The sequence below is a fragment of the Drosophila biarmipes genome, chromosome 3R (assembly GCF_025231255.1).
Source record: "Drosophila biarmipes strain raj3 chromosome 3R, RU_DBia_V1.1, whole genome shotgun sequence".
NCBI classification, from domain to species: domain Eukaryota; kingdom Metazoa; phylum Arthropoda; class Insecta; order Diptera; family Drosophilidae; genus Drosophila; species Drosophila biarmipes.
The window spans coordinates 5,729,922-5,742,670 of NC_066616.1; the positions used below are offsets into that span (position 1 = coordinate 5,729,922).

Consider the following 12,749-nt stretch of genomic DNA (forward strand, 5'->3'; position numbering starts at 1 on the left):
CTATTGTAAAATATTCTTCATAAAAAAGAAATGTATTATACGTTCTTATAAATCTTTATGTTTTACATATCAAGGTTCTTGTTTTGACATTGAACTTCTGATTGTATCAAACAAAACATTATACATATAGTGTTTTAATTGCAATGCTTTAATATAATAACTAAGATGTTTGACTAAAATATCAGATAAGAGTATTTCTACTGTCCTATACCAATAAACTGGATAGCAATAAAAATGTAAGTAAGCAAAACGCCTTACATCTGCAAAATCTGATTGCCAGGAAATGTAGAGAAACAAATTTGAATTCAAATTACCAGAAATTTGTTTGCTAAAACAAAAGTAGACAACAGACCGCCCAAAAACCAACAGGTTCCCTATCTTCTGCTTCGGGCCCAATTCGCTTCCAAGCTAATCCACCCCTGCCGCCCGCTGATAGTATTAAAAGTTACGCCCCTGACCGGACCATGCTCATGTCGACGTCTTGTTTTAACTGGAAATCCAATGTTGTGTATTTGTTTTGTGGTTTGGCACGTTTTAGCACCTCGCACGAAATTCCCAGATGAATTGACAGGCAGGTAGGGAAGAGGAGCTTGCCAGGGGACTGGGCTTGGGAAGTGGGAACTAGGAGTGGGTTTCGGGACTGGGATTGCGACCAGGAGGAGCTGCCAACGGATGCTGACTGCGGCAGCTGTCAATCGTCATTTGCACATATGACAGCTCATCTATGGCTGCACTGTGGAATTTAAATCGTCGTCGAACGTATTCCCCGACCCCGACGGACTGCGAGGCCTGACATTATCTCCGGGTCTTGACTCTGACTCAGTGGGATGCAATTCGTAGGCGCCCCCTAAGAGTTATCAGGTGTATGGGTCTGTCACTTGGCAGGGATAGAGATACAACCGTCAGATATCTTCATGCACCTTTCACGCACAATGCATCATCTTTGGCTGTCTGGAAAACTTCGTTGTCCGCTCCTTCCTCTTTCGGATTGGGAATTTTCGTTCGTTTTTTGTACAACTTGATTGACATTTTCACAAGTTTTTGTTTCTACACTCGCACGGGGAATTTCGAGGGCGAGGGAAGGGCGGATTGGAGTGGCCATTCGTTTCGTCCTTTCGGGCGTTCCTGCCCAACGCTCCAAGGTGATTTGTTATATTTTTCGGACAGCAGCAATTAATAGTAACAGGATGTGTGTGAGTGTCTCTCAATACACACACATATGTGCACAACCAACATAGCTCGGCCCAATCCCGAACCCAAAAATGAAACTGTCCCACATGGCTAAAGCGAAATGTATGCAATGGCCAAGGTATCCTTGTTTCAGCATTGTGTAGGGATTGGGACATCGCATGACAGCTCCAGGGGAGTTAAGCGATATTTCCTCTTTTTTTTTTCATTTTTGTTAAAACAATGTAGTTGTTCAATGTTGAAGCGAAATTTTGGCTAAGAAAAATAAGGCGAACTATCCCATTAATTTTTTTATGTTTTAATAAAGTATCGAAATAATTACTTGTATGGTGGAAGGAAGCGTTTTCGACTCCATAAAGTTTATATTCTTAACCAGGATCACTAGCCGAGTCGATCTAGCGATGTCCGCTGAAATCCCTAACGGCAAAAATCCGCGAAAAACTGTAGAGCCTACAGTTTTTATGCTAGAAAAGAACATTTTATCTGAATTAATTTTGTCTCAACAATACCTATCGATTGACTTAAAAAAAAGTTGCAACAAATACTAAACCGCCCACAGAGCTTAAATCTGTCTGCCGCCCACAGAAATATTGAAATTGCGGATAGGTGGCGGCTTACAATATCGCATTGCTGCCTAAGCTGAGTAACGTCCGTCCGTTTCTACGCAAAGTAGACTCTCATTTTTAAAACTACCGGGCTAAATCTTTCCCAAAAGTCTTCTTTCTATTGTAGGTAGTATAATAGCCGGAACCAGCCGCATGGGACAACTATATCTCATCGCTCCCATAATGATAAGAAAACAAATTTATTTAATTTTTCCCCCGATAGTTCCTATGGGAGCTATAAGATATAGTTGTCCGATCCAGCTGGTTCCGACTTATATACTATCTGCAATAGAAAGATCACTTTTGGGAAAGTTTCAGCCCGATAGCTTTAAAACTGAGAGACTAGTTTGCGTAGAAACGGACAGACAGACGGAAGGACAGACGGACATGGCTAGATCGACTCGTCTAGTGACGCTGATCAAGAACATATATACTATGGGGTCGGAAACGTTTTTTTCACTGCGTTGCAAACTTCTGACTGAAATCATTATATGGTGTTTTTAAACATATAACCTCCTACGCTTGAAAATAAAAATTTTATTTAGTTCTGAATTTCGAGTTTAATTTTATTAAAATCGGATAATAGTACTGAAGCTAGCAACAATCCTTAAAAATTTAACAAGGTGTTACTAACGTTGATTATTTCTTATTACAAGATGTTACTAACGTTGATTATTTCTTAATACTGCAAGGGTATACAAACTTCGGCTTGGCAAAGTTATCTTCCTTTCTTGTTGTTTAAAAAAAATCAATTAAATTGTAACAAAACAGTATAGTAGGCTATTGTATCGATTTTGATTGAATTTTTACTTTCAATATTTGTACTATATCATATTAAGCATAATTAGTTAAAAACCAAATTTTAAGTTGTAATGAGATTATAATGTTATTTCTACTTAATAAACTTGTATCTATTTAAATAAGGTGTTTTAAAATTCGTTTGTTATAATTTTAAGAAGAAATGTTTGAAACAACATTACTAAAAACAATAAAGGAAGCTTTGCCTTTTAGGTAAAGCCATTACTCGGAGCTAAAATCATACGTGTGCAATGTACACAAATGTTTTAAATTGGAAGAGAGTATAACAAAGGAGATAAAATATTGGGAATGAGCATGACGATACTAGATATTCTTGCACTGTGTCAGATAGAAAAAGACGTTTCGTCCCTTAAAATATGTCGAATTAGCCATGTCCGTCTGTCTGAACGTCTTGGGAAGTTTTGTGAAGTTTTTAAAGTCCACTTTACTCCGTTTCATTAAAATTCATAAAATGTCTGTTATAACACAAACGGCATAAACATTTTGTTTGTTATTGGTCCTTTATAGTAGCCAGTTTTTTTTTAAATCCGTATGTCGGTATACTCAATTCGATTGTTAAGATAAGTTTTTGAAGCCGTTTTTCGTTTCATTTACTAGTATTACATTGTATCTGACATTTTATTTTGATATTGTTCAAATGACCACTGCGTATCTGATGATGTTGGTAATAGACCTGAAAGTTTCTCCTTTCTTTTTGATTAAATATTCTTATTATAGCCAATTTATCTACCTTAAATATTATATTTCTCCTGCAGTTTCCCAGAGTTCATTCATTTTAAATTATATTATATATTATATATATTAAATATTCCTTATATAGCCAAGTTATTTACCTAAAATATTATATTTCTCCTGCGATTTCCCAGAGTTCATTCATTTTAAATTTATGGTGATCACTACCCACAAGAGTTGTTTCTTAATTATACCCTCCTTCAATTAAATTGTACTTTGAGGCGTATCTGTAAAGATAATCATAACGATTAACACTAAAGTCCCTTTCCACACCCTTCCTATAAGTACATTCGAATGTCTAGTCAAGTGCTTGATGCACCTTATGACTTTCGGGGGATTTAAAAGTCGCTCCATTAACGTCTGTTTAGCGCCATGAAACGCGTCGGAAGTAAGATTTATGGGCTAGATCGGCTGACCAAAAGCTGACGCCAAAATGATGGGGGCGCCGCTGCTATAGCTCCGAAACTCCAAAAACCTGAACTCCCGTCGTTCGATTTAAGTTGATTCGAGTCGATTTTTGTTACACATTTTCGGTGGCTCCCCACGGCAGCCCGTATCTGTCCGGCTTTCGGTGTCCGTAGTCCAGTGTCCGTTGTCCGCCGGTGTTCGAGACGTGACGTGACGAGTAACTGGCGTAATTGGCACTGCAACCAAATTGATGGATTGCCCGGCGCCGACTGTCACCGCTCCAAGAACCAAACTTGGCGGTACTTTTTGGGTTTCCTTTGTAATTTTTGGTAAATCGATATTTGTGCCATTTTTTTGTTTCGTTTTTTTGGGCTTTCGGTTTTGTGCAGCTTTTGACTGTGGCGTTTTGTTCGCTTCTGTAATGATTAATTAATCGAAAGTACTTATCAGGCTCTGCTGAGACGGCGACTGATGCCTGTTGCATGTTGGCCAAGAGTTGTGCTAACTGGTACGTCGCCTCTTTAATTGAATTTGGAACAGACCAGGCAAGCTCATTACCTTTATGAATAGGATTTTAAGCTTCCTTACCCAATTAGTTTCTGAATTCATCACATGTCCATTTTTCGGCTAATTCCAAAAACTCTTTGCGGGGATCTCGTGCAGTACTTTCTTGATTGATACCTCTAATTATCGACGCCTCATTTTTCCAGAGTTTTTATAAAAAATCCTCAATTTACATACATAAGTACGTGACTTCGGGTCAGCAACAAGTTTTTAGCTGTCTTATACTTCAGCAAAAAACACTTCGCTTCATTTATTTAATGATGGATTTCAGGACAAGAAAATATATTTAAATATTAAAATAAATGATTTTTTAGATTTACTGTTTGTTTAAATCTGACAAAAACTGACCCGTAGATTACAGGTCCAAATATCTGCTTTGTATTCTGACTTAAATTGTTGTAAAAAATCATAAAAATTAAGGAAAACATTACTTACCCAAACAAATTTTTTTTTATTTCAACACTTGAAGAAATTGTAGCATAAAAAAATGTAAGTTCATTGGAAAAATAAACATTAAAATACCTTTCATTGCAATAGTTAAACAAATATCTTCCTTATTGTGTGAAAAATAACAAAACCCTCTGTGTAAAAAATGTTAGTGCAACCGATTTTATTTTTCACCGGTAGCGAATTAGCTTAAATAAAAGGTATTTTTTAAACTTTGCGTAAAACTTTGTTCACGCGTAGAAAAATACATGGTATAATACAAATTAAATTTGTGAGTGCAACTGAAAATTAAATGAAGCCTTTATAATAATAAAGCTTAAAACCCGTACTGTTTTCAAACTTTTTAAGTAAATTTAAAGTTATATTTGTATTCGCTTTGCCTATTCGATAATTTGAGTTGTACACTTTCTGACAACTCACTTCACTTTAATGTCTTCAAATCTCACGGACTAAAACAATTTAGTCATTGCCGAAGAACTTATGAATGACCTTGACTGTTTAAGATGCAAAATTATGCAAAAACGCCCTCGGACAAGATAATAAAGCCAGCCGGCATAAACCAAATCCTCCGGATCAGGAGAGCCGTTCATTTTTGAATCGGATAAAGTTGAAGCGAGACAACCGGCTGCACACGGTCTTATCCGCTTCGAGCTGAACGAACCAATCGGAGAAGACCTTCTATACCACACAAATATTCCACCCAGAACCACATTCTACCCTTGTGTCCTTTGCGAAATAGAACTTTTGTACAGAGCAGCTAAACGGGAAGATATAAGTAATGCTTGGGCGTCGGCTATCATTGTTTATTGACAGGCTTCGGGGAAAAGCCGGATTCGGGTTTGGAAAAGACTTATGGTGAGAGTAAAATAGTTCTTCCAAAACTATTATTATCGAAAATCAAAATACTCTAGAATATTGCGCGGTACAACATGTATCTGTGTGCAGTAACTGGGCAGTCAGCTAATAAATTTTCGGAAATTTTGTATTTTGCTGCCTATTTATATAAGTTTTGAATAATAATACAGAAAATATCTCACAATTTACGTTTTTTAAATCAATAATAAATACTAAAATAATATACATATTTTTTAATATTCGCACTTAATTAATAAAACGTTATGTATCATAAATATTCAAAATGAGGTAAACAAAAACGTTTTTGTTCCAATTAAGCACCCTCTGTTGTTCAAGTTTTTTCGATAAATACAATTGCATACTTTTCGGCGTGTTTGATTTACCAGTTTTATTGCATTAACAATTGCGAGATAATGATATATATTTTGAAGAGAGCTCTCCAATGTGTTGTTTCTTTTTAGAGGTTACATTATAAAATAGTTATTTTGATAGGTATGATCGGAAGATACACCATTGCACGGTACGCAATGTAACATAGTTTTAAAAATGTTACAGCTTGATGAAATTATTGCCTATTTAATATAATTTATTTTTTCAGAGTCATTATTTATATATTGCAAAATAAATTACAAAATAAATAATGTAAATAATTTTTTTTTTTTCGAAATGACAGCGCAACATTATGGAAGGACCCAATACCCCGAAGGTAAGTCTGAAAACCTGTCGAAGGCCTGATTAACTTGCTGGGGATCGGCATCTCATCGCCAATTAGGCGGTCTAGAAAGAGACCGGACCGGAGGTCCCCGCGATGACCTTGTCAACATCCAGATGCAGAAGGAGAAGCAGATGCAGGGCAGTGTGGCATTGGGTCAACCAGCAGAGTGTCGCCTATAAAAGCCGATGGACAGGCCGAAGTAAGCTTGTGTAAAATCAGCTACCGACAGGAGCAAACCTCAACATCTACCTGATTCTGAAGCTTCAATCATCATGTTCAATCAAGTAAGCTTAAACGTGATGTACCTCTTCAGGTGAACCTGATCGTATATCATTCGACCACCCGCAGATTGTCTTCCTTGTGGCTCTATTAGGCCTGGCTCAAGCTGGGTTACTTCCCGAAAAGTCGTCCGGAAGCGACGCCACCTTTGATCCCCATCCGCACTACTCCTTCAACTACGACGTTCAGGATGCAGAGACCGGAGATGTAAAGTCCCAATCGGAGTCCCGGGATGGAGACGTGGTCCAAGGACACTACTCCGTCAATGATGCCGACGGATACAGACGCACTGTGGAATACACCGCCGACGATGTCCGTGGTTTCAATGCGGTGGTGCGCCGAGAGCCACTTTCGAGCGCCGCGGTGGTACTGAAGCCAAAGGCTCCGGCTGTGGCCCCCAAAGTTCAGTATCAGCCTCTGAAGAAGTTACCACCTCTGAAGCCTCTTTCCCAGGCCTCGGCCGTAGTGCATCGATCGTATGCCCCAGTGATCCACCATGCGCCGGTGACCCACGTGGTGCACCACTCAGCTCCTGCTCATTCATACGTTTCCCACGTGCCCCTGCTGAAGACCTCCCTGCACCATGCCCACCACCCCCATGCCATTTCCTATGTGTTCTAGGTTGGGTACTCGATTACGTTAAACTATGCCTGAATAAATACTTTAGATAAATGTTGTATCTGCTGTTTATTTCAAAGTGGGAAGTCTCCAAAACATTATACTATTGAGGAAGGAACGCTTATTAAGAGAAATATTAAATAAATAGGACATTTAAGAAAAGGTTAGACTGTTTTACAGAGGTTTTTGTCTAATCGATCAGTGCTTCAAAGGGAATCGTTAAATTGATCCCACTTTCTATATATCAATAGAAAAACTTGTTTATTTTACAACAAATAATGTATTAAGCTGGTCTTGCATTTTAAAAATCCAAATTCTGTCTCTCAGTAGCTAATTTTAAGTAATCCCAGAGAAACATGCATATAAGAACATAGTATGTCGTGTCATGCTTATTCCACACTTTAAGAATACCGCCAAAGCATCCGCAATCCCAGCTCGCTTTCGGGGGGCATTCGGAAGTGAGGTGTCGCACCAAAGTTAAGCTTGAAATCCAATTAGCGTTCAACTGGAGCGACAGCCGCCGAAAATAACCGTCTAAGGTCGTCGGTGGGGTGAGGTACTTACTGGCCACACTCAAAGTTGGTGGCCAGGAGGGGATTGGGACTGGAATGGGAATCGGAAATCGGTATGGGTGAGCTTGCAAGTGCAGAGTCGATTTGAAAAACCGTTGTTATGCATTTGCGCATGCGCTGCATACGATATGGCTGCCATTAGCGAGTATTTTTCGAAAGCGCAAACAAATGCCAGCCGATCATCATTATTGCCGGATCGATTTGGGGGTGGGTGGGGGTTTTTCTGGGGCAGGGGTAGCCGCAGTGCACGTATTCGGTATGCGACTTCTGAGGCCAATATTAATTCGGCGGGCTGCCCACTCAAATCCAATTCAATCAAGAAGGCATTATGCTCGCCGAGGCTTTGTCACCGCCTAGCCTTGGCAGCGGGCCGCCCACCGCCGTCCTACCTCAAGTGAAGGCCCCTGACGCCCTGCCCCGCCGCTCCAGCAGCGACCGCTTCTAGTCTTGAGCGTTTCGCATTTTGATATGGTCGACGTTGCCTTGTGACGCAAGTGCACGCCGCTGACATCGAAACCGGGCTGAGTGCCATCGAGGCGGTATAAAAGCCCCAGTTGGACGCTGTTCAAATCAGTTCACCACCAATTTCGGTATCTAGAGCAACCCAACCCAACCCAAGCAAAAATGGCATTCAAAGTAAGGATCGAGTTCTAGAGTGTGCAAGAAAGTGATACTTGAGTGACAATGACAATCAATTGAAATGTAGTGAAGCTGCACTGTATCTTTATCGGATTAAAATTATAGAACTAATCACACCACCTCTTCCGGACAATTGCAGTTCACCATCCTCTTCGCCGCCTGCATCGCCGTGGCCAGCGCTGGCATCATTCCCGCCGCAGCGCCCCTGGCCGCCGTGGCCCAGGTGGAGGAGTACGACCCCCATCCCCAGTACACCTACGGCTACGACGTCAAGGACGCTATCTCCGGCGACTCGAAGACCCAGGTGGAGACCCGCGAGGGCGACGTTGTCCAGGGCCAGTACTCGCTGAACGACGCCGACGGCTACCGCCGCATTGTGGACTACACCGCCGACCCCATCAACGGATTCAACGCCGTGGTGCGCCGTGAGCCCCTGGTGGCCGCCGTCGCCGCCGCTCCCGCTGCCGTCGTGGCTGCCCCGGCGCCAGTTGTCCGTGCCGCCGTCGCCGCCCCAGTGGTCCGTGCCGCCCCCCTGACCGCCGCCTATGCCGCTGCCCCCGCTCCCCTGGCCTACGCCGCCGCCCCCGCTCCCCTCGCCTACGCCGCCCCTGCGCCCGTCGTCAAGGCCGCTCCCGTGGTCGCCGCTGGACCCGCCATCGTCAAGACCCAGTTCGCTTCGCCTCTTATCTCGTACGCCTATTGAAGAGCTGCTGAATAGGCCACCACGACCCGATAATTGCCGTTAGTTGTTATTGAATAAAAGGATGTGATCTTATTGAATGGAACTCAAGATGGTTTCTTTGTTTGGGCGGGCTATTAACTGTGTTTGAGTGTTGGGACACGGATATATCATGGAATAGAATGCATTTGCAACAGATCAGATAGTAAAAGCTGCTAAATTAATCTAATGAGATATTCTCGGCTTGAGGTTTTAATTTGCTTTCAACCTCAGTTGTAGGTTGACTCATCCTTAAAAAATATACGAAAGTAATGCAGGTGATTGTATTTATATAGGATTCGTTTTCTCGCCGTCATGTGAAGTTCGAAGTTTTATATTAATTTGTACAATGCACATTATTTTGTAAACTATAGATTGTTGTTTTAAATATCTATATCTTTTTTTAAAAAGGCATTTACCAATTACCTTTATTGTTGACCGTTGCTAAGGTATTTTATAACTAAATTGCAATATTTCAAATTAATACTAAGACTGTCTAGCGATAAATTTGAATAAGTTAAATTAGATTTAGAAATTAGATTTTAATTTTCAATACTGCCACAAAATATCCCAAAATTTTTAAGTTCATCTACTACTATGTTATGATGATGTAACAACTTTTATGATCTCATAAAATATTAAAGAGGTTTTTTCAATATAATTTCCTTCATGTATGTTACTGTTTTCCTTCATGTGAAGGCAATCCCTGGAATTTGTAGTGCTCTGGCTGCTTTTGCAGGAAGCGTTTTAGAAAAAGGTTAAAGTATTATACAATTATTTAACTTCTGGATGGTTGAAACCGAAAGTAACGGGCACTTTCACTCTCGCACGACCGTGTTCAAGGCCGGCTCAAAAGAAAGAACGCATGTTAAGGCGACCGCTACCGACAAAACAGCACTTACTGTCACAAAAAGCCAACAATGAAGTAATGTCGCATAATTGGACAGCGAATCCGCGGTCCAACACGTCCGAGAACGCACAAAATGTGCGACAGATCGGCGGAGGCAATGCCAGAAGCGTTTACACCGGGCACTGTAAGGTCCGTAAAGTTGTTTCAGCGAATATAAATTTAAAGAGGGAAGCCCCAACAGCCGAAAGCCGTTTACTCATTCATGGGGCCGGTGTAAACTGGGCCTTAAGTCTGGTCTGGTTTTCAATGCGACACGAGCATGGTTGTAATTCGCCTGGTTAACTTTATGGGCCTCGCCGTGGGCTGCGCATGCGCATTGGCATTAAATCTGAACTGCGTGGATCTCTTAGCCGGGGTACTGACATGCTAAACATGGGAATGGAAGTGAAAATGGGCAGCCAAGTCCGTTCGCTCCAACGGTAATTAACAATGCCGCCTGACTTTGACCTTAACCCTCGCCGTTCGTTGTCCGTTGTCCGCTGTCCGCCGTCGGTTGTCCAATGTCCCCTTTAAAGTACCTTGGCATATTTGCACTTGTCCGCGTTGGAAAGGCGGTCGGTCAGATAAGGAGAACCGATTCGGGCCCCAACAATGTCGCGTAAATCATTCTCAAGCAGGCCCAAAAAGTCGAAAGAGTTGGCGAAAGGTTTCTGGCCACGCCAAAGCTGCAACGCAAGTGACCTTAACTGGTTTTCAAGAGCGCAGCGCATTACATGCATTAAATTCAATAAGCCTTCGACGCAGATGGTTTTATTGAAATGTTCCGATCGATGCGTTTTCTTTCCGATCGGATGTCTACCCCAATTTTCGTTGATTGGTGTAAAATGGGTCGGACGCGAACGCCTGATCAATTTGGGGCCCATAATGACTTATTACCGTCAGAAAATTGATTACAAAAGTGCACATGCTTGAGAGGGCTTTAGGAAGAGCCAAGGTAATGCCGAATAAGCACTTACATTGACGTTTATTGGGTGTGATTAGGGAAACTCCCTCCGTTGCTTATTAACTCGTGGGTTAGAATGATTATGATCCATAAAAAGATCACTTTAAAGTCCAACTGAACCCCTCAGCCTTAAGCAAAACGCATTCGGTTTTCCTTGGGCTTACAAATATTCAACAATTTATTGATCTACAACAGATTCCACAAATGAGACAGTTGGATCCTTAGTGGTGCTGGTGGTAGGCCACTGGAATCGGGGCAGCCGCAACGGGAGCCACGGTCTTCACCACGGTCTTCACATGGTCCAGGGGCACGCGGTTGACGACGGCGTTGAATCCGTTGACCGGGTCGGAGGTGTACTGCACGATGCGCTTGAAGCCATCGGCATCGATCAGGGAGTACTCGCCATGGACCACGTCGCCATCGCGCTCCTCCACCTGGCTCTTGGAGTCGCCGGAGAGGGCGTCCTGCACATCGTAGGCGAACTTGTACTGGGGATGGGGGTCGTACTCCTCGGTGGCCTTGGTCAGCACAGGCTGGGCGTGGCCCACGGCAACCGGAGCATGGGCGTAGGTGGCCACGGCGGGGGCGGCGTGGTACACCTGCTGGACGGGAAGGACTCCGGCAGAGACAGCCGAAACGAGGGCGAGGGCAGCGAAGAACTGAAAGCCGGGGGAAAAGGATCAGTTGTGGAAGGGATAAGAGTGTCCTTTTGGGATCGCTCACCTTGAAGGCCATGGCTCTGGGTTTGGAAGTGGGCTGGTTGGTTATCCGTAAACTGCTGCGAAGACAGAGAAGATGTGGAATGATTTACTGGACCACGAGCACTGCTTTTTATACCCACTGAAAAAGTGCGAAAAGCAAAATGCGAATAACGAATTGAAATTTATGAATTCGCTGCTGGGCAAATCATTTTTGTCACTTTTTACCTTTTTACATTCATTCCACTGTTATTGCTACGCTATTTACCTTATTAATTTATCGACTGGAAAGGGGCAATTACAACTGCCCACGCCGTAGGCCAAAGATACGTTTATGCAACCCGCAGAGACATGCAAATGTGGTGCGGCTTAGTGTCATAGGAGAGACCCTCGGATTTCTACAGGTATCTGGTACATGTATGACCCTCTGCAGGTTAATCGCAAATAAACTGCTTTCACTATTCTGCCTTGAGTGGTGTATCATGTTACCAACGGGGACCAGAGAGCTTATGATAACACAGAGCGGAAACTGACCTCCTCTGATTAAATGTCAAGAAAGTAGCCCTTTAAAAAGTAATGGGTACGTACAGAGAGGAAATAATAATCTTCTGAGGTTTACTCTCGGTCTAGAAAAAAACTAAGTATTCAATGGAATAAATATTTAAAAATACTCTCAGACTTCAAAACTTCACTTACCTAGATAACCCAAGCAAACTTCAAAGAATTCATAAAAAATTAACATTAATCACAAAAGATAATTCAAGAAACAAGTTGTTTACAAAAGGTAAAAGGAAAACACTCAGGAATGGTTGTATTAAATAGCTTTATAATAAAAGTTCAGATTCTATTTCCAAATAATATACAGGATATCAAACAAATTATATAAAACAAAGTATAGAACCCAAGTCATTTGATTAAAATAGGTTTATAGCTTATTTATGAAAATGTTTTATTTCCTTTGTGGTCCCAGCTGTTAATATTACCTTGATACAATATTATTAAGGTGTTCTATTCGTTTTGTAGAGTATTTAGAATCACT

The 12,749-nt window shown here is 41.7% G+C and overlaps 3 protein-coding genes across 3 annotated transcripts; 2 read left to right on the forward strand and 1 right to left on the reverse strand.

The window, feature by feature from the left end:
- Positions 1-6,557: 6,557 nt before the first annotated feature.
- On the forward strand, positions 6,558-7,253 carry LOC108027122 (pupal cuticle protein Edg-84A). Its single transcript, XM_017098340.3, has 2 exons — positions 6,558-6,617; positions 6,682-7,253. The coding sequence occupies exons 1-2, from the start codon at positions 6,606-6,608 to the stop codon at positions 7,231-7,233; spliced, it is 564 nt and encodes a 187-aa protein (XP_016953829.1). The 5' UTR covers positions 6,558-6,605; the 3' UTR covers positions 7,234-7,253.
- A 1,127-nt stretch (positions 7,254-8,380) lies between these two features.
- On the forward strand, positions 8,381-9,226 carry LOC108027071 (larval cuticle protein A2B). The gene is made up of 2 exons (XM_017098285.3): positions 8,381-8,438; positions 8,581-9,226. Exons 1-2 carry the CDS (start codon positions 8,427-8,429, stop codon positions 9,142-9,144), a joined length of 576 nt encoding a protein of 191 aa, XP_016953774.1. The 5' UTR covers positions 8,381-8,426; the 3' UTR covers positions 9,145-9,226.
- Positions 9,227-11,233: 2,007 nt separating this feature from the next.
- Positions 11,234-11,791, reverse strand: LOC108027095 (larval cuticle protein A2B). Its single transcript, XM_017098313.2, has 2 exons — positions 11,736-11,791; positions 11,234-11,671 (listed from the first exon to the last, which is right to left on the reverse strand). Exons 1-2 carry the CDS (start codon positions 11,745-11,747, stop codon positions 11,234-11,236), a joined length of 450 nt encoding a protein of 149 aa, XP_016953802.2. The 5' UTR covers positions 11,748-11,791.
- Between the last annotated feature and the right edge of the window lie 958 nt (positions 11,792-12,749).